General features: G+C 36.9%; 1 protein-coding gene across 3 annotated transcripts in view; it reads left to right on the top strand.

The window, feature by feature from the left end:
• Positions 1-9,123, top strand: part of fam172a (family with sequence similarity 172 member A) — a 323,437-nt gene extending 314,314 nt beyond the window's left edge. For 2 of the 3 annotated variants that reach the window (XM_056458470.1, XM_056458469.1), the window contains exon 11: positions 5,115-7,111. In XM_056458470.1, the coding sequence (XP_056314445.1) occupies positions 5,115-5,263 (149 nt within the window). In that variant the 3' untranslated portion in view covers positions 5,264-7,111. Of the gene's footprint in view, positions 1-5,114; positions 7,112-7,171 lie in introns of those variants that run through there. The other variant, XR_008837858.1, reaches the window with a different exon arrangement.
• Positions 9,124-22,758: the final 13,635 nt, after the last annotated feature.

The following is a 22,758-nucleotide window of genomic DNA, read 5'->3' as shown; positions in this document are numbered from 1 at the left end:
TTAAAATACTACAAAATACTTTTACAAGGGAGCATGACATTTTTTTCACAATACTGAAAACGACTAAAATCTCCAGTTTTATTCATTTCCATAAATCATGTTTGTTTGTTTTTTTTTTTTTGTTTGTTTTTTTTTGGATTGTTTTGTTTTTTTGCAATTGTACTCTTCAATACACAACATAAAACACAATATCTAGAAAAAAATAGCTATGATTTTGTTGCTGTAAAACATAAGTTTTTGACCAGTCTGTAGACTGGAGTATTATTGAATATTTTTTGTCTTATACTGATTAACTATATCCAAGTTTGTAATTAACTATAAAGAGCACCTGCAGATCAGCTACTAGCATTTGAAACAGCCAATGAAGTTTTTAGTGATCACGACTTTGACTTGATGTTGTTTGTCTTATTTTCCTCTCTTGTTTTGACTTGCTCCCAAATCTACCCTTGCTATTTGTCTGTTCATTTCTTTATATGGGATGCATAATTTCCAATATTAATCAATTTTTTAGTCTGATCTCAAGAATTGGCAATACCTGAGAAAGCACCAATCAGAGGCGTATATCTGGTTCATGTTAAAGAGCCAAACTTTACATCACTACTGTTTATCTAACCTCAGAAGCAGCCTTGCACACATTTTTTACTTAAGGCAGCTATCTTGTGGGCTGTTGTAAATGAATTTGAGAATTGGTAGATGTCACCAATCAGAGGCCGCTTTTTTATGGGTTCATGTAGACAAAGTATTTTACAGTATTTTGAAAATACAAAAACACAAGACACTAAAATATTTTGATACAAAATACTTAGCCATTTTCATCAACCCTGTCAAATACAAATTACAAAATACTATTTTATATTTAAAATACGTATTTGAAATACATGTATTATAAATATAGCCCATCCCTGGTAGATGATAGTGGTCATGTGTTCTCTGAATACGTTTCAAAAAATGTATCTTTGGTTGAGTTTTTATTTATTTTATTTTGTATTTATTTTATTTATTTATTTTTTCACCTAACAAATATCTTTATTTAGAAAATAAAAAACTAAAACTAATACTGAAACTAATAAAAGCTAAACTAAAACTAAGCAATTTCAAAATATAGAAACTAATAAAAACTAATAACTAAGTCTGCCTCTAAAAACTAATTAAAACTTACTAAATTTGAAAAAAGTAAAAAATAAAACTAATGAAAAATCCAAAACTATTATAACCTTTGGTGCGTGTGTGTGTGTGTGTTTATTTATTTAACAACAAACCACTGTTTGTTAACCACTAACCTAATTAACTTAACCTTAACTTAATTAATCTAATTTACCCATACTTACCCAAGCCTTTACATTGGACTTTAAGCTGAATTTTTATGATCAAAATAAGTAGTAAAAATTATGTACTGTCATCATATCAAAGAGAGAATGAATTAGTTATTTGAACGCTTGTTGAAAAAAATCTCTCCGTTAAACAGCACTTGGAAATATTTGAAAATAATTTGGATTTCACAGGAGGGCTAATCATTTTGTCATCAACTGCACAGTTTCATGTCGGAAATTAAAATGTTTTTCTAAAACTGAAGAAGTAGTAAAAATCTACCTTAGGAACCATTTAAAAGCATTTTTTTAACAAGTAATTAAGTTCATTTTGATTATTGTGAGAAAATTGTAATTGCAAAATGAAAGTTTTGTCATGGCTTTAATAATCTGTTCCCAATTCCAAGTTAATGGATTTTTAATTGTAGCATACCATTATTTTTTTAGACATTAAATAATGCATCGACCCCGTCTCTTTTATTTTCCATAACTTAAAAAAATCCCCCAATGAACAGAAAATCTTGTGAAAGCAAGAGAAACATCTTAAGGAAAAGCAGAACAAGAGACTTTTTCCTGCTTTTCTGAGGTAGACATTGCTCTCTTTATTGAAAGATGACATTTAATCAATGACCACCTCTTTAAATGGCATTTATTTAATTTGTGGGCCAGCCAGGCACGTCTGTCCTCTTCCCCATTCTTCGTGTGTGTCTGTGCGAGCGAATGACGTAGCCGAGACCCGCCGCGGCACACATACACTATTGATTACACTCAACACATCTTGGCAATTAAGAGATGGCAAGGTAGAGTAATAAAGGGTCATTAGCGAGGCTTGCTTGTGAACCCTCATCAAAGGTGATGTCGCCGGCAGGGGCGGAGCTCCCTCAGGGTCGCCACGGGGGCTCTTCTCATTTGCATATCTGCTCGGAGACGCACTGTGCCTGACCCCGTGGCTGGGATCAGTATGAGTCGCTCCCGTTGATCAGGGGTTCACCACCGGTTCAAGGTAACAAAAAAGTGAACCCTTCGCCATTAATTGGTCCTGAGGAAGAAGAGAGGAAAAAAAACAGAGAGAGAGAGAGAGAGAGACAAATAAAAAGGTTAGTTGGGAAAGGTGAGGGGGAGGGAAAGTAAAGGCTGTGTGCTCCAAATTGGGTATGAATTATAAATAAGAGCGGTGGAGGCAATGTCTTCTCTAGAATGGTGTTGTGCCAGGACCTACACTGCTAAAGAGATTGTTTGGGCAGCAGGTATCGACTCGCTGATCGTCAGCTTGGTAAACTTGACCTGAGGCACTGATCATTGGCCGAGTAAGAAAGACTCGACCGTTCTGAAACACACACGCACCTCTTTCCCATCTCAGCACAACTATCTTCATCAATACAGCCCAGACAGGGGTCAATGTAATAAACATGGAGGTCAATATCATGGCCATCTGAGTACACTTTTGGCATGGGCCTTAAAGTTGCTCTTTAATTGGATCCCTCCAGGCAAGTTCATGCACCAGTTGCAATTTCGGAGGGAAAAGAATGAGAAATCCTGATTGAAGAGGGAAAAGCACATCAGTCTGATCCTCTGTGTTCCACACAAACCCATGCAGGCTTTAAGCTGCGTACAGTGTGAATGCTTCAAAGTAGAATTGATCCAGCCGAGGTTCAATTCAAGCTTCCTCGCAAATCGCACAATAAAAAAACAGACCAAACGCACTACCAGAGCAATTCCACGCCAGATGCTACCTGTCTGAAAGGGCTGGGTTGTGAAAGGCTCTTGTGGGACTTTGAAAGGTCTGATGAGGACTTAAGGTGTACATGTCACTTCACCTGGATCCAATGACCCAAACATGGGAATTCTTTAACCTGCTGCCACAGAAGGAAAACCGAGCCGTTTTGTGGATTAACTGATAGGTGTATCAAACCCAAGAGAGAGCAAATTTAATCTTCCATGGATGGTGGCCATTCCATTCATTGTGCTTAAGTGTGCAATATCCTAATAGATGGAAAACATTAAGTCAGTACGCATTGCACACAGACACCAACAAACTCACTAAACTATTTACAGTATGTAAAGTCCTGAGATAGCACACCTACTCTAAGCAGGGTATTAAACTGATTTATCTCGCACAGTTCATAAATAAAGATATTCTGAAAAAGTCATTTGTAGCCCTTTTTTTATTCTAAAATAGTGCCGTTTGGAGTACAGCAACTTGGTATCCCTACCCCTAACCCTGAACTGTACCTTAAATGGCACATATTTTACCCCTTTTTCAAGATTTATGATGCGTCTTGAGTGTCTCCAGAATGTATCTGTAAAGGTTCAGCTCAAAACATCCGTCAGATTATTTATTATACTTTTCAGAAGTCTGTAATTTTCTGCTCTGAACACATCGTAGCCGTTTTTATTACCTGTGCCTTTAATGCTAGTTCTCCCCGCCCACCGTTCCTACATGCCTGTCAAAGTGTGCCTCAATCTCCGCTACGGCTGCGTCAGATAAACAGCACAGTGACAGACATGAAGGAAGCAGATCTCACGTAACGTTTGTGAGAAATACTACAGTAAGAACTTTCCCAATGATTTTTTGATTAATTTGTTGGGAAGTTAATGAGTCGATGAGAACTATGAGTCACACACAATGTCGTTACAAAGTTCACCCACACACACAACAAACACAATTAACTTTGCACTGTTTTTTGCACGACAAATGTGACAGGATGCAGGTTAATATGCACTGCTGTATGGATATCCATTATGTTAATGTACAAAATAAACCTGATTTAACATCCACAAACCGGGATTGAAGCGTCTTCTTTTATAATTGTACTGACATGCGGCTGTGGTAATAAAGACGGTAAAATCACTGTAATTCATTACAAACATGCACTATTTTAAAAATGTTTTTTACTTGCAAAACTCATTCTTGATCAGATTTGATGATGATTGATGATCACAGAGAGCTCAACAGATCTTTCAATCCCAGTTGCTTTGTGCACGTCCTGTCTTGTGGATATGATTATGCGCATTACTACGAGACATGTTAATATGCGGCTGTCAATCAGTTCAGTGGGTGGGGAAACCGCAGTCCTACATCATGTTGCGGTGGGCCTCAAACTGGGAGGGATTTGGATCCTATTTTAACGTCAGGAAATTTAAAAAAGAGACTTAATGTGTTTCTATCACTCCATTATGTCTGTGCACAAACTATACCTCCACACAGTTCTGTCCAAACAGCTTCCAAAAGATGATTTTCAACATAGGTTCCCTTTAAAATGGCAACTGATTTACTCTTTAAAGGGGTGAAAATGTTCAATGCAGTGTGAATACTACAATGCAAACACTGGTCCAATGAAGCGCACCAAGACCAGTGAAAATGTGGGGGAAAACTCTGGTGCAGTTCCATAATAAATGGTTTTGAAGTATATGTTTGTTTTGTTTTATATCTTCCGATTTGGTCTTAGAAATAACAGTGTGAATCCTAACTGAGCCAGAACTATAGCCTTTTTATCGTTTTCTTTTTTTTTTTTTTTTTTTTGGATGAACTAATCAAATTTAACTACATGTGTGAACACATCTTGAAGTACAAATATACATATTATTTTAGGGGTACAAAATCAATTTAATTTTACTCTTTTTGTGTGGATATTTTTTTCCTTATAGTTTTTATTGTGTCCTGAACTTCAGCCTAGCTTATTTTGTGTTCTGTTTGAAATTAAGTTCTATAGTGTTAGAAAATATTTATAAAGGTTGGTTTTTGGTGTCAACTATCGCTTCCTAAACTGTTAATCTGGGTCTATTTTGATGTTATGTGTCTTGCAGGTACTGAGAAACACGAGTTAACATCGTGGAAGAGCTTCCAGTCCATCTTTAAGTTCTTCAGCAATGCCCTTAAAGATCATGAGGATGACTCTTCTTCCAGTCCGGTCACCACACGCAGCTCCCACCGAATCAAACATGAAGACTTCTAGAGATCACAACATAGAGTCTAGTATCGTTCCCTTTCTCCTAGTTCTGTTTCTCCTCTCCTTTTCAGTTTCTGAAAACATATTCCTCCTTGAAGCCCTCCTCCCAGTGTATTGTAGGACTCTGAGGAGTGCAGGGTCAGGCTGTATACATCAGAATAGCGTTTTGCATTACTTCTGGATGAGTGCAACTGTCAAAGCAATATGGCTTCACTGCTTGTGCCTCCTGTGGGCCGCTGTGTGGATTTGGTGGTGGCCCATCGGTGGCCAGATTAAGGCTGACAGGCGGCGCCGCACACCGCCTCTTGATGCACCTCTAATTATCCTGACATTGTCCTGAACTGAGCTAATGCCTGGGAAGCACCTGCACACACACACAACCATGCCTGACAGGTCCTAGTGCCTGCCTGCAAAGTCTATTTGGTTTCCTGTTGTTTTTTCTTTTTTCTTCCTTTCTTTTTGACGGGTCTCTCTAGCAGTCTCACTGGAGTGCTTAGAAACTTTGTATGTCAGATGCTAATGGCTTACAAGTTATTTGTTCATACACATAACACTTTAACAGGAAAAAGGCAACTTGCAGAGTCAAATTCAATGGCTAAATTGAGACTAGATTAAGAATGAATACAGTGAAGTAAGCTATTGACAGCATGACAGATTGGAAGAACCCTCCTCTGTTTTTAAATCCCTTAAAATCTCCTGCGAGCATGAGTTTTAGGAATCTCTCCCTTTAATGGAGCAGATATGTCAGTCAGGGAATATCTTCCTGTGTGTCAGGATCAGGGAGATTTAATGGTATCTGAAGTATAAAAGCCATTCCTTAAGATGTTTGCTAATTGAACCTGCCCTTTTATTTTATTTTATTTATATTTAATTTTTTTGGCAGAGTCCATGACTATTCGGACTGTTTTAACATCTCATTGTCATCTTCTTCTAATGCTAAAGCGTGTGTTATGTTCCTGTCTCAGACGGGACAAGAGGCATTGTCTCCTGGACAATGTAGTATTAGTGGAGGCTTAAAGATATGTCGCTCAGGCATGTCAACAGATCAGTCTGCTTTAGCTTGAAAGTAATCTCTCAGTAAAAAGCTGCTCTGGTCTTGTCACTTTTTTAGAGATTTAACTTGTCATTAGATATTTAGATTGCTCAAGGTAAGTAATGTAAATAATTGTGCATATTTCATATAATATGTTTTATCCAAAAATAGAGATATAAGTATATCTGGGGGGAAAGCAAAGGCCCCAGATGCTTTCATGTTTGGAAACTATTTTTACAACAAATTAAACTTTTAAAATATCTGCAAATTTTCATTAAAAGCCACTGATTAACTGCAAGTTGCTTATATATGCTGTCAAAAATATTTCGCTCAGATCTCAATATTGTTGCCTTAGGAAAAAAACATACAAAGTTCTTACATCTTTCTTTTTATATATTTTATTTTCAAGTATAGCCTGACAAGCCATATGTGAATATCACTTGTGCTAGTCGCAGCCTTAAACCAAATCGAATTTAATTGTTTTTTTTTTTTTAATTAGGACTCATTTTAACAATTCATGTTTTAATCTAAGAGATCTACCTTTTATTGAAACATTCCAGTCACTCTGAAGAGGTGTGCTGTTTGCTGCACAAGTGAAGTTGTTCACTATGTAAGATGTTTTCTCATGTTTTTATTCGCTTTATATTGGGATGTATTGAAATTAAATCTTGATCTGATATTTCACTGTTCATAACTAGTTAAAATATGTTTGTCTTTTGTCTTTGAATTAATGGCAGTTCGGTGCCCTGATTTCTTCTTTGCCGTGTTATTTGAAGGTAATAATGATCTACATACATGCAGTAATAAAATTCTTTATACAATTGTGCGTAGAGATATCTTCGTTTAATTCTCGCGGTCGACTTTTTTCTTTTTTTTTTCAGTGCATAAAACTAACCTGCGCACTTGCGAGTTGCAGTTTGGACACATCAAACCTTGCACTTAAAGACACCGATGCACATGGTACTCTTATTTACAATGCAATGATCGTAAAGGCATCACTTTCAACCCAAGGAGTTGTCGGGTTAAAGTTCAGTCTAACGGGGAAAAGATCCTCGGAGCCCGATAAAGCCTGTTGCTCCAGCGGCTCTCCTCTCAGCTCTGTTCCCAGGGAAGGTGACCCTGCTCGGAGAATGACTCGCTCTTCTCACGTAACAGCTGTGGAACTCTATCACGAAAGCTGATATTTGTGTCTAGATCGAGTCCAGGCCTTTACAATGAGACCAATGTTAACCAAAATAAGTGTCAGTCAAAGACGGAGAAGTATCGGATGAAGCCATGTCTATAGCACCTACTTTTTATGTCCCGACTGCTTGTTTTAGACCTTACCTCGCAAACCTGCGGAAATAATGGCCTAAAAGTGACACGGTCACGGCAAAACTTTCCCGCGGAAAGAAACAATCTCTTCTTCTGTTTGGTTTTGATTATTAATTGTTCTGAGCTGTAACAACACAATTGTAGTGTTTCCAAACCAGCTTTCGATTTGTGTAAGGATCAGTGCCAATTAAGGGCTACAATAAAAGGAATTTTTTTATTAATATTCTAAATAAAATTCGTTAAAACTTCTTTTCATCCTTCATAAATACAAATGAAGCGCCCCAAAAGAGCTTTTCTCGTGTTTCTTCTTGTCTACAAATAGGGAAATTACAGGAGGAAACAACAAGAATGTCAAAAGATATGTTTTAAACAAAATAATGGCTTTACTCACAGATGGGAGTTTTCCGTTTTATGATTTATCAGTCACATTATAAAAATGGTTTTGTTATGTCAGTTAACGTTAGAGTGAAGTTTTTAACATAGGAAAAAATAAATAAAAAATATATAAAGATTTTTTTAATACTATGCAAAAGCAGTGAACTTCAAAAGAGGAAAAAAGCTACAGAAACTAAAGGTAGAGTTTCTGTTTTCTTTTTTTAACAATACATTTATAAAGAAACGACAACGTCTTTATAAATGAGATTCCTCCGTTATTATGCATAAAATGTTTATTGAGAAGTTGGGTAGGTTTACATGATAATCTCGTTAAACAACTCAGTAAGCATATAAACATATCATTAAAACCTTCGTTTTACATGCTATTAGAATTTTCTAAAAGATTACACAAAAAGCAGATACATTTAGGGGTTTCTTATAGTCACAAACTAGTTTTGTTTTATTTTAATTGTTTTTTTTTTTCTTTTTACAAATAGTGGGATGTTGTTTAGCACCAAAAAAGTGTCAAATGTTGGTTTATTTTGTGCAAACACCCATGAATGAATTGCGGACAATAAACTTCTAAAATATCTCGCCTAAAATACTTAGAACTCACTGCATTGTATTTAATAGCGTACAGTGTTTATTTAATCTTCAACTTTTTTTGTCATCCTTTCCACATATTTGACTCCAAACATATCGTATTTGAAGTCTGCGTAGTCTTTGATTGATATTTCAATTTTATCCGCGATTTGTCCCGCACGCTCTCGTCTCCTCCCATACTCTCATGCCCCGCCAAATATGAACTATTCTCAAAGAGCCGAGCACTTGCCGAAGCTGGACTGTCACTCCTCCAGGCCCTTGTCTTCGGGAGTACTTCACCAGATCGCTGTCAGATCTCTATTTGCATAATTATATGCTCGGTTCTGAAGGGAAATCTAGCCCCCAAATTTTACGGGTCAGCAAACTGCAACAATCAATGTTTTATTGTGTCCTGGCAAAGAAAAAAAACGAATACAACTCTGTCTAAAAGTCTCCCTCTTTACTTTGACTTCGACTTAAAGTCTATCTATCTATCTATCTATCTATCTATCTATCTATCTATCTATCTATCTATCTATCTATCTATCTATCTATCTATCTATCTATCTATCTATCTATCTATCTATCTATCTAAGCTGCTTTCGCATTGTAAAAAGCGCTATAGAAATAAAGGTGGATTGAACTAAATGTGTCTGTCTGTCTGTTTGTTCATTTTTCCGCTCTCATCGTTCCCTCACGTCCCGTTTTGATTGATTGTTATTAGTTCATATAACACACATGGCCCACATTCACACCCACCCACACGCGCACCTTGCCTCCCTGAAGTTCTGCTTCCTCGTGCGAAAGAGCTCCGTTAATGTGTCGAGAGAGTGGGAGATGTTTTGGGGTGATCACGCCACAGAGAACCGGACAGCTGCTGTTGGCAGAGGCTTGGCTTTTAATGATTGCTTTCAGGTTTCTGTCCCCCCTTCTGTCTTCGATCCTGATATTTTTAGAAAGACAAAGTGTGCGTGAGTGGAGCGCGGTGCATAAAATGGATCACACTCTTCCTTAAGTGGAAAAAGGGAAGGCAACTTTCATCAAGTTATGTGAGGATGTCATGATATGCAGACAAAACAGAAAATATTGAATTTGTCCTGTGTTGCTCTGCAGTGTTTGCCCAACACTTGCTCGAATAAGTGAATTATTGCATTCTGAAAATAATTGTAGCAGTCTCACACACCATGGGATCCCAGGTGCTTAATTTAACATGCCGACAGATCCGTAAGGAAAATAATAATAAATACAATAAAAAAAGGATATTTTTGTGGATAAATATTGGTTTGCTCTTGCTTGGACAATGATAAACGGACTTTGGAATTCAGCAATATGAGTAGGCGCGCGTATAAACTGATTTTGGTGCAGGTCAGAGAATATAGCGTTCTGAATTCGGTTTGTGTGATGAAAAAGAATGGCGATAAGCCATCAAAACGATTATTAGCTCTGAATACACTTTCCTTTTTTCTTCTTTTTTAAGACAAATTCCCGTCAAATATATTATGTGTCATACAACAGGACAACGAATAAAATAACATGTTCCATCTCACAAATAGGCTTAATAATATAACAGCAACAATAATAATCTTGTTGGGTAACGCCTGTTAGCATAAATCATGTTCAATGTATCAAAATAAATGTTTTTAAGAACGAATTAAAAATAAAACATTGATGAAATTTTACGTATAAAGTTTTAAATATAGCCTATTTATTCTGATGGCAGAAGTCTTGTCTAAACGCATTGTTAGCATGTGTGAAATGTATTATTATTATTTTGTTTTTGTAGTAATATATATTTTAAACTGTACCTAACTATACAGCTTTTGTCAGAATACAGATATCCTTCATCATAAAAAAACTTAATAAGTGTACCTTATTAAGAAAACATGGTCATATTTGCTAATCTTTATACTGCTTTAGTAATACTGATAATAATAATGATAATAATAATAATGATAACAAAAATACCACATATTAAAAAGAATTAATATTATAATAATAATAATTATTATTATTATTATTATTTTGTTGTTTTATATATTTACATATATAGTTGCATTAGTACATTAATAATAGTATTAGTAGAAGTCGTAGCATCAGCATAAATAATAGTGCACAAATTTTCTCTTGCCAGGCCAAGTTTACTGAATTCAGGTTTTAAAACTGTAGCAAACTAATGACTAAACTAAGCAACTGATAAGAACTAAACAGGATGAAAACTAAGCTTATACAGTTACTGTCAAGCACGCTACGGTAACCGCCTCACTAGCTATACATCTGGTCGCCCCACACTTGTCTAAAACATTTTTCGCCACTCAGTTCTTAATGGGGGGTTTTAAGAGCAAGGGCCAGAAGACCTGGGCTTAAATCACTTGGTTAAGGTCACATGGTAACCGGAGCGCTCGGAGCGTTACAACCTGTCATTTTACAGCTAGGGATGGAATTCCCACATATAGGGTGCCAAGCGGTTTACCATGATATCCAGCGACCCAGGGTTAGGACACGATAAAACCTGATCCTCTCTAAACAACAAGAGGTCTTTTCAATGAAACCAGACAACAGCGCCTTAAAACTCTTATTATGCGCCGCGCTCTCCACTCTATTCTGTAGATGTGAGGTTGGAGGAAAGGCTGAAGGCCTCTTCAGTCAGGAATGAGAGAGTCGGTGCAGTCTCGTCAGACGCGTATAGTACCCTGGTATTCAATCACGCATTATAGATGAGTCTCATCAAGCTTAACGGGTTCCTCGGAGGCTAAACACATTGGTGCGCGGTGCTGGTTGCTCCCACCTGAATATCCGGCGCGTTATTGCACAGCGCATCCTCATTAAGAAACGCCCCAAAAGATGAGGCTCTAAATTAAGTTATTGCCATCCAATGAACCCAAATTAGCAAGGCCACAGAGGTGCCCGTCTGACGGACTGCCGTTAAAAACAACCTGACAGGCAACAAGGTAGACAGTATGAGTGTGAAGGTGTGATATATGTATCGCGCGTATATGGAGTGACAAAATGGACGAATGGCTAATATCCATTAATTGGTCTGCGATTGGTGGCTGCACATGCAGGTTTAGGCTGTCTCTTTCTCTTCTGAATTCAGTGCCGTCTCTCACCCCTCAGAGTGTGTGGTGTTTATACAAAATAGGCTGCTTTTCGCCCTTTCTCTCCCTCTCATCTGCCTGACAACCGTCACCGTTATAAACCGCTGCGTCCCTCCATTTGACTACCTGCTCTTTTATGTCTCCATCTGAATCAGCATACAGGATGAAAAACGCCACCCAGATCCGACGACAGCTGACAGCGTAACTTTTGATGGGAATGATGTGTGTGTGACGAGGTCTCTTATACCTGGGCGAAGGCGTAGGAAATGTGCCCAGTTAGTCTTTAAAGTGAGCTCTAGAACAATAGGTCTTTATTATTATTTTAGACGACTCCCCTAAAGTAAATCTGTCACTGAAAAAGAAACTGACGAGGGTTTCCAGTGTGCAAGGAAGACAAACAGTGCTTCCTGCTCGCTTTATCTTAGACGTCAAAATGTGAGGCTGTGGAGGAAAGTAACGTTCGCAAAAGATAAAATAAGAACCGAGAGTTAAAAATAATTCCAAATATATCATATACAGCATTCTGTGACCTGGACGTCGAGATGAGAGGCGAGGTAAATTGAATTAAGGAACTTGTGAATAAAATAGGAAAACCGATAATTCATTACATCGTTTGCATTTTCTTTTATAGCTTGAAACAAAAGCCCTTTAGGTTTATATAATTTTGAACAACGTTAAGAGAATAAAGGTTAGGTTTTGTTAATTACTGTCTACAGCACTATTTTAACAATATGTATTGCAAGGAATTAGAGCTAAAGTTCAAATCAAATTAGTGCAATTGAATATCCTTTTCGAAGGAAAAAAAATATATGATTGATTAGTATTGATTAGTAAAAAACACTTGAAAAGAGAAATTAAAATGTTTCATTTTTATCTGCGTCTGTATGCATTTGGTTTGCTGCAGTATAATTGGTTCTTTCGGTTTTCGTAAAGGTTTGTATAGTAATATAAAAATAATATATGTATTTTTTTTAGTGCGTGAGTAAATAAAATGTCATCTTACATGAACGAAATGAACAGTTTGCTGATATTTAAATTAGCTGGATCAAATCAAATATTACATACTCGATGTTACAAATTGTTTATACGATTGATATATATTTTTTTCTTTACTGTTTAATTTTAAATGCGGATTTTCATTATAAAATTTGACAAGTTATAAACTTATATAAACTTATCAATTAACATTTTTTCTTCAAATAATAATAAACACAGCTTGCACAGCAGTCATGTCGATATAGTTATTTGCATTTTGCATCTCTTTACTCTTAACTTTATTCCTAACGTGATTCGGATCACCATCACCTGTTATCTAGTATGTTATCTCACCCTTTCTTCCCCGTCCATTAGCGGTCATGATCGCTCCATCACCGTGACAGAGGTGTGTATTTGCGCTTGGAGCACTGACTGTCAGGGTGGCTTGTTAAAGGTTGTAAACCAGTGGCAGCCTCCTGATACAGGCGATGGCATCGATTTAAAACTTGTCCTGTCTAATTTGATAAGAGCACCCGGGCACCTCTGAATAGGACCATGGACAGCGCTCTCTCTTGACCCTGAACTCGCCCCTGTCTGTTCCGCAGAGGGACGCTTACATCCAGTTGTGCAAGGGGTGTGGGTAAGTGTGTGTATGAGGCAAAAGTTGAAACTTACTGTGCATAGCTCCATTTGCTGTGCACAAGATAAAGAAAGCACTAAATGTCTCATATTCTTCTCTCTTCAGGAACACTCACCATCCCAAACTAAAACCTAGGAAACTCCGCTGCGATTTAATCTGACATAAGACATACGATAAGCAAGCGAATTCATCCAGGAACAAAGCTGAATGGGGAGTCACGGAGAACTCTCAAGTAACGCCAAAGAGGCTGCAAGACTGTTCAGACGGAAGGGGGGTTTGCTAGTGGGGAGAGGTTGTTTGATGGATCTCTACAGCTTTGAGACAGCTTGTTAATTAAAACCCCAAGAGATGAGCCTCTGGAGCCACCGTCCATATTAGAACATTGCTAACTATCCTGACAGCGAGCAATGTCACAAGCACGAGAAAAGGCTTTGTACTCGTTTCTCAGCACAGATTTCGCCTTTATTTCATGCTGGTGTAGCTAAAAAAATATTTCCTATTATGCTTTAAATATCCTATATTTACTATAAAAATATATATTTGTTGAATCGTGACTTTTCCTACAAGAAAGTATGCTATCTTTTAATTGGATGGTTATTTATCAGTATTTTAATGCAAATAAGGCACAAATAATTTTCTTAATACACTTTGGAAATGTTTCAATTTATTTATTTACTTATGTACTATGTAAGAGTTAAGATCTCATATATATATATATATATATATATATATATATATATATATATATATATATATATATATATATATATATATATATATATAAGTATATAAATAGTGTGTCTGTGTTTTTTTTATATATTATATGTTTTTTTTTTTCTAAATTATGCATTTATTAGTAAATAGCATGAAAATGACTATTGTTATGCCCTAAACAACAGTACAAGTACATGGCTTGGAACAAAAACGCAATGATATAAAACAAAACTGAAAGCTGAATATTTATTAACACCTCAGCATATTTATATAATAATATCAAAGCCATATAAAGTAATATATTTTATTGTAAAATTTTAGGTGTAATTTCTTTGATGTCGGACTGGCGCTCCTCGTCGTCCGCTGAGCAATCTGGCATAACATTTAAACGACATCTTTAAATGTTCTTCACGTCGTGGGCACATTCATCAACGTCAAATATGGACAAGCCGCTATTTAGAGAAAGTGTAAGTGCTGCAATATATCTTCTTAACACTCACAGAACAAAATGTGTTCGTTTTTTCCTTTGGAAATGCGAATAAATCCAGTTATTTCTGTCTCTTAAAAAATGAAATAATATAACATTACGCGTTTTTCAGAAGTGTTTTCAGAAGGGTTTAAAAATTTATTTAGAATGATATTAAAATTGTCTCATTGTTTTCACATGTAAATTTATCGACGGTGCAGTCCATTAATATTGCTGACTGAGTTGATTAGAGACTTAAGTTTACTAAAATCATAGAATTGACGAAATGATAACTTTATTATGGCTTTTAAATGTATTTAGGCTATTATTTACAGCAACATACATTTACATAAATGTATTATAAAACAGTAGTAGCCTACTTCAATAAAGGTTTTCATAATCTATCACAATTAAATAACCAAATCCCATAGAAGCATACTATGTGATTTAAGCATAATGGTGTTATTTTCCTTTTATTTTAGAGGGAAAACACATACAATGATATAAAACAGCAAGCACATTCCTTTAAATCTATTTACCTTTATAAATCAACCGCATAGTAATAACTGATTGTTTTACTTTATTTTTTTATATTATTATTTTACTACATATTCAAATATATGTTTCGCGAATCCCAAGCGTGAACGACTAAATGAGAAAAGAAGCATTAACACTGAGTGTGGATGAACAATGGCAAACGGGAAAAGAATAAACTGAGGACCGTTTGTTCCTTTAACTGAGGGTCCCAGAACACAGAGCGCCATCTAGCAAATAAAGAGAGAAACAAACAGCTCTAGACAGCACCCTTTACAGGGCATGAGAACACCAGAGCGTCAAAACAAAGCCGCCAGTCCCGACCTCACATGATTTCCTAATATACACCAGAGAGAAAAAAATGTAAAGGTTGTAAAACAATCTTTGGTCGAACATTTGCCCGAGTATACAGTAACAATAAAGTCAGTAATTGGCCCTAATGATAATTTTAAAAAGTTGAAACTTTGTATTATACCCAGACATGACCATAATAACCTTGCTTTGCTCTGGAATACAGTGGTGGCTTCTAAACGTTATTTTATTCGAACTATATACGTTATATCAATTAAACTTCTGATGAACCTGAATGAATAAACGACAGCACACGGCATAATTATGTCTTAAGTGGAAGTTGTTAGCCTATATTATGGCTCCTCAGTGTTACCAGTCAGCCCATCTTTAAGATGCATTAATTGGAAGTTTTACAAAGTCATTTACACGGACCCGAACAGTTTACGTTTCTTTTGGAATAAAAACTTCACTCAAACAGTGCTTAGCCCAAATAAACCACAGATATATGTTCAGGGATGACGCAAATAATTAATTAATAAAATAAGTACTTAAGAAAGTAAATAAAAATTTGAAGGCAAAGTATACAAATAATTTCAATTGATATTGTATATTATCATAGATGACCATTTGATGTTTAACTGCAAGGATTTATAATGCATTCAATGCTTTGCACAATTTTGATAAAATTACGAACTAGTCATCATATTCCGCGTGCTTAACTTGATTAGCCTATATTTATTTTGATAATATATTTGTGTATATTGTTTTAGTGACTGATGCCCTCCTGACGTCGGCAACGTCACACAAATCGTTTAAAAATGCACAACGCCAATAATATTAATATTATTCTTGCTGTATCTCTTTCGCTCTCTGTTTGTATGTACATTATTCATGTGCGTATGTAGCACCTAGGCTGTGTTTGTGCATATATAACATTAGATGTCAATTTGCCTTTATAAAAAAAAACATTAATAAAATTGTAACTTATCTGTTCAATGAATGCATTAGATCTTCCAGCATTGTGATGAACGTAGAGTAAATCTTTATAAATTAAAGACATAGGCCCCGTCCTCCAGCTTGAAATGATTGAAAGGTGCAATTGCGGATTGGCCGTAGCTCGTCCAATGAGCCGTTTGACGACAGGCCTCGTACAACATTTCCACATTTAGCCACGCACAATCTCTCTTGCCATTTGCTGTTTAAGGACGTGAGTGTTCCGTTTTCATGTTTTTTGCATTTGCAAAATATATTTATAACTTACACAAATTTGATGTAGGCTATAACCTGATTTAAAAAAAAAGTTTTGATACAATGTTTACAATACGGATTACTTTTTAAATGTCTTTTTTATTAATTAGATTTTACGATGTCTTTTATGTTACGTGTTTTGGTATTATGATCATTCGAACTTCCCGTTCGTTCACTGTGGCCTTATTAAAGAAACTAGCTTCCCATTCTCTGATTTTGTCTTTGAGAGGTAAGACTGAAGACGTGATGGGGTGTATTTGAAGCATGACGAGCTTTGTGGTTGACTCCTTTTCATTGCCTGGCTAAAACACGCCTGCTCTCAAATAAGCCTCTCCAGACCCCTCCGCCTCCCGCCACCTTGCACTGAATGGTCAGCTGACCTCAAGGTCTTCGTCCACTCTGTCCAGTTTTGACCGAAAAAGCCACCTTCCCCCAGCCCTGCCACAACTAAATAGGATCCCTGCTATTCTTTATTGATATCATCAACGAATGCAAATGAATTTGGACGTGGGGGGCAGGGGGTTTGAATTTCAGGGATAAATACCACACCGAGATATCTCTACAGCGGACGGGATATTTCGGAGTGCCTGTGGTAACGGTTCAGACCTTCTTGCTTCTTATTGAAAGGATGAAACAAAAGCATGGGAAACACAAATATGTGAAATAGAACACCACAGAAATTTTACATTCAAAGTAAGACTACATATCTTGAAGAGCGAAGCCAGGTCAGAGCCCACCTTCTTTCACTCTCTTTATTTCCCGAATCCTCATTCCGACCCCCATCTTTAGACATACACAGACGAACGCGCGCACACATATATGAGCGCACGAGAAATCTGGCTTTGTGGTTTAGCCCGTGGATGATGAGGGATGTGGCTTCTTATGCATGAAGAGGTTGCTTTCTTGCATCATCAGGCCTTGAAGAGTGTATTCACAAAGAAATAACGGCCTTTTAAAAATTTTCGTCTCATAAAATGTCAACAACCCATAAATCAACTTCTAATTACTTTTTTATTCATAATATTTACGTTTAATTAAAAAACAATTAAGATTATCACAATGTCGATTTCAAGGCACCTTCTACATGACGCCAGTGAGCTGTAACATGCATGAACATGATTTCCAAATTTACACTTATTTATTATCCAGATAGCCTATCTACGTTTTGTAAACATTCAATGGCACGTTACCTTTTTCTACATCTAAAGTTCATTTTAATCACTAGACGCGTTCACGTCTCGTTGGAAGTGGGGGAATGCCTGTGTATTTATCAAACGCACAAATTGCGACAACTATAGGCAAGACAGGCAGAATAAAGGGGGAAAAGGCGTGGGATCATGAGCCGTGTCAGGGACCAACACTAGAGCAAGAGAGATAATGCCTCTGTCAAGACCCGGTCTATATAACGGGGATGAAAAATCTCCCTCCACAAAACGCTTCAGTCATTTATTATGAAAGAAAATAGAAGTCATGCTGAGAAATTAGGCAAATAAAACCGAAATTAGGGCTATATTAACCACAACATAATTCACCAAGCCTGTCAGGCCGCCTGCTACGAATCAGTGCATAAAATGCTTGTTTATTTGTGTTAAGTTATGTTTATAAAAGATAGATAGATAGATAGATAGATAGATAGATGGATAGATAGAAATGTTTGATTTAGTAGTTTCTGGTGGATACTAATTCGCAATCAAAACAGTTGTATTTTAATATATGGGGGGGGGGGGGGCATATGTATATCAAATTAATGTGCAGATGTATGTATAAAGTGGGTCATTGTAAATTGTTTTCCCAGTTTGAAGCGCAACTGCAACAAAATGCTTCTGAGTAAAATTGGGAGTGTCACTGGCTGCGGTAGCACAGGCGCAAACCATCTGTTGTGTATTATAAAATCGGGCAGTAAACATTGCTGAAAAAGCCAGGACGTTATCAGGTATGTAGCAACGACATTTCTTTACAGCCCATTTTGTTGGGATCAGAAAACATGCTTGTGTATGTCTATGGAAACATTCACATCACAGAATGAATTCACTAATTGCACGCGCTTTGTCTTGAAGATCTCACGATAAAATGACGTCAGCATGTTTACTGTTCTTGAAGGGAAAACTGAATGAAGAAAACTGTTATCCGTCTAGCTGTGAAAGGTGAAATTTTATTTATCGGTAACAAGCAGGCTTTTTATTTCTTCACAGTAGAATATGGAGGATTGTGAGCGTATTTATAACCGTTTCTTAAAATTAACAGAATCTATGAGACTCAGAGTTTTACACGAATTACTGCTGAATATTGTAATCACTCGCGTCAATCCGCTTAGCTTAAAAAGAGACTAAACATGTATTTTATATTTCGCAGTTAAAATAACGTCTGCGTCGCTTCGCCTCGGTTACCTCTTGTTTCATGTTTTCCTTTCAAAGCAAACTTTCCGCTCCACAAAGCTCCCTTTTCCTGCAATGATTTATTTCTTCAGCACACAGACAAGCACGGAAAACTGGCACTCTCGAGTTTAAATGCCACGTGTTGATTGATTTGTTGTTAATGACAGTCGGAGTCATACATACACGCACGTCGAGACATCCTCTAGTCTCTTGCTTTCCCACAGAGCTCCCTCCCTCCACCTCCGCGCTCTCTCCATCTCTATTGAGCTATTCTCCACAAGGCGCGTTCACGCACTCTTGCACGGGCGCGCGCACCCGGCAGCTCTGAATAACACGCACGCGTTTAAGGGGGACGAAATGAAAACAAATTTTCTTACTTTTTTGGAGGACATCTGCGCAATATTTCAATATCTTGCAGTGGGTGACTCCAGTCTTCGTCATGACGTGTTGATAAAGTCGCTCTTCGGTGACTTGTCCTTTAATTTATGCTTCTCTGGAGTCTGTCCCCTGTACCCAAATGCTTTGAGTGAACTGAAGTGCAGATTGAGACATATTGAGCCCCCTTTAAGGGGGATCATTTCATGTGGGAGGTTGGACGCAAAGTTTGGACCCGTGACTAGCATTCCGGAGAGACATGCATATTTTAAAACAACAAAGAAAGATAAAGACGGGACGATGGGTGGGAGTGAAAAAAACGTTTGGAGAAAACTCTAACCAAATGATAAAATGCTGTCATTGTTGGACCAGATTTGAGCGCGTTTTCAGTTGTGGGTCAACTTGCAACAATTCCCTTGTGAAAAAGCTGTCTGTGTTAATAGTTATTAGTTATACTTACTTGCGTATTATTTGAGGAAATTGGCTATTGTTACATACTTTGAGATTAATCGCTTTGTCTAAAAACCAATTTGCACAATTGTGCCACTTCTTTGTAAAAATTAAAAACATTTCATTTACCCCTTCCTGACACTAGAGTCGATTTAACTTTTTTCATTCATAATTGTATAATATATAATTAATAAAAAATATGTTGTTTTATTTGTGCAAGTGTGTGTAGAATTTGTGTATCCCCGTTCCTAGTCATTGACAATATGCCTAATGAACTTTATTACGCAATTGACAGTATACAGAACAGGAGATGTATGGCATTGAGCTAGATATCTCTTTTACTTGTCAGTGGTCGGTCATGGGTATGGAATGCTAATAAGAGACCCCCCCCCCCCTATTTTTCTCCGTCCCTGTGCCGTCTCATTCCCTTTCTCTCTGCACGCAGAAGGGATCGATAGCTGACCCGATGGTTTGGCCAAAGCTTTATTTATCTGGCGAGGCAATGATATTATCAGCCTTGAACGTTATATACAGCAAACGTCTACCTAAATCAACACAAAGGGATCGCTTACACAGCGATCTGTGCTTTCTCGCCTCCCCATACCTCACACAGGCCCGACCACACACACACACACACACACACACTCGAAGTGGAACACACATACGACACAACTATATGGTTCAACGAAGTCACGCACGCACGCGCACACATGCAAGCACAGGCGTCGCCTTATGTTACTTTCACAACTGGGGATATTTTATATCCTGTTGTGTTGGATTTGATCCACGGCTTAAGCTTGCTGGGAGCTCTGTGGACGGAGAATTATGCAGTGATCATTGAGAATGTTAACAGAAATGTAGCGTCATAGCCTGCATATGGCCTGTGTGGCATAATGTAAACAGGCAATTTGTGTCATTAAAATGCCTTTTATAATGCTTTAACAACAACTTTTCCCACATCACATCCAAGTCGAATTAAGCACTGTACTTCGTACACAAGATCAACAATGTGTAGCCTATAAATAGATAGAAAGACATCTTAAGGAGTCACATAAACAAATCAAGTTCCAATCGCATGTAGGCTAATATAGATGACCCAACACAACATTTAGCTAACGTGTGATGAAAAGGCCAAGAAAGAAAAAAATACAAATGTCTTAAATCAGTCCACTTTTTAAATTTCCATTTATCCTCTCCACAAACATCAAAAAACATAAATAATATCCCAAATGTGTCAGATGAACACTCGTACCTCAGTCACGCGTGACTAAACTAACAGCACTAACATTCCAACCCGCAGTGACTATTTATTTTCTGTAGAAAAAAATGTATCAGTCCTTTTCGTGAAGTAAAACTGTCATGCTAACCTCCTAACCCACTTTAGGTCTAAGTGAAGAAATCGACTGAAACCACTGTCTGACAATTATGAGATCGTGTGCAGTTAAAGTGCAAGTGGTAAGAAACACATAAGGAAGGCTAAATTCAAAAAGTTGTAAACAATAAAGGCCAACATGCATCTCATATAAGACAAGAATAGCAATGTTCTTGTGGCATATGCTTCATGTACTTTATATATAATTTTTGCCTTGTTAATTAGGAACACATGACACAAATTCAATCCCAAGCACGTATTGCTGTATATAGCCTCAAGTCCAACAAATGTAAATCTCAATAGATTGTGTTCCTCTCATTTTGCTATTTCCCGTGAAATAGCAGAAAAATCTTCAGGGATTTTGATCTCATTACTGCTGAACATGAAAGTGTTTTAAGTTTCAGCCCAATGTAATGGTCAACACTTCAGTAGAAACATTATATAAGAAAACAAGGGCACACTTGCCTTTGTTGTAATATTTGTGTAATTCCAGGCTTACTGACTTTGAGTTTCAGCACTTTGTAGAAAAAGCTAGGCCTATATGTATAGCTAATCATTCCGTGAAATAAACAACTGCAAAGTCTCTGTGTTCCATTAAATCCTGTTGTATCTCATCTGTTTTGCTTAATAGCTTACCCTGACCTATTTGATTAAACAATACGGATAAATTAGATGTTTTTGTAAAACTAAATAAAGCATACAACATAAAAAGTATCGCTTGTGCGTTATTTTTTAATGATGAAAATTATTTTACTTTTTAGCACACAATGTATACGGCGATGTAAAGTTAAAGCAGAAATGTGATTGTTAACTTTATTATTAACAAGCCAACAGCCCCCTCAAATTGTTGTATAATACATATTATGTTATGGAATTAACGAATATTCCCCATTAAATATACAAATTTTGAGTACAAAAACGTGTTTATGTGGTTTCTTTCAAGACCATTTTGGAACAGTTGAACCACACATCGCTTTAAATGGCGACATAATGCGAAGGCTATTAATTAAAACATATGCCAGCGTCAGAATTGGAAAACAGTCTAAATGACGAATAATTAGGGCCAAATCCATATTTCCCCCTTATGATTAGGTAATGTTTTCCTATAGGAGACGAATGATAACTAAAATGATTGATTATAAAAACAGAGGGGGTAACAAATTCTGTGGATATTAGTATAAGCGAAAGTTCTTTGCCAAGTAAAAAAGCACGCCTTGCCTGTAAGCATCGACAGTGAAATATATTTACGTGCATATGAAAAAACAGTCGGGGACGTATGAGCATCAAGTGATTTCCTTTCATGGTTCTAACCAATCATATGAGGCTGCACATGAGTTTCTCTATATCTCGGTACAATACATCACATTTAGTGCTCCTATCGACCGGTTTACATGCAGCATTATACATATCGTAGATTGATCACATATAACTGCTGCTGCGTTCATAGGGAAAACATCTGTCCTAACACAGATTGTTTGCGATCACCTCGAAGAAATATTAGTCTATGAGTTTAGATGGATTTGTTCCCCAACCCCCCCACACACTTCGTTTCTCAAAACTGTGATGACAGAAGAAGAAACTCTCATTGCCTTATTAGATGGATGGCATTTATCCGCATATTCCCTTTGACTATGAGCAAGCCTTTCAGTTCAGTCTGGGAAA

The sequence above is a fragment of the Danio aesculapii genome, chromosome 5 (genome assembly GCF_903798145.1).
Source record: "Danio aesculapii chromosome 5, fDanAes4.1, whole genome shotgun sequence".
In the NCBI taxonomy this organism is placed as follows: domain Eukaryota; kingdom Metazoa; phylum Chordata; class Actinopteri; order Cypriniformes; family Danionidae; genus Danio; species Danio aesculapii.
This window is presented reverse-complemented; position numbering and strand designations above follow the sequence as displayed.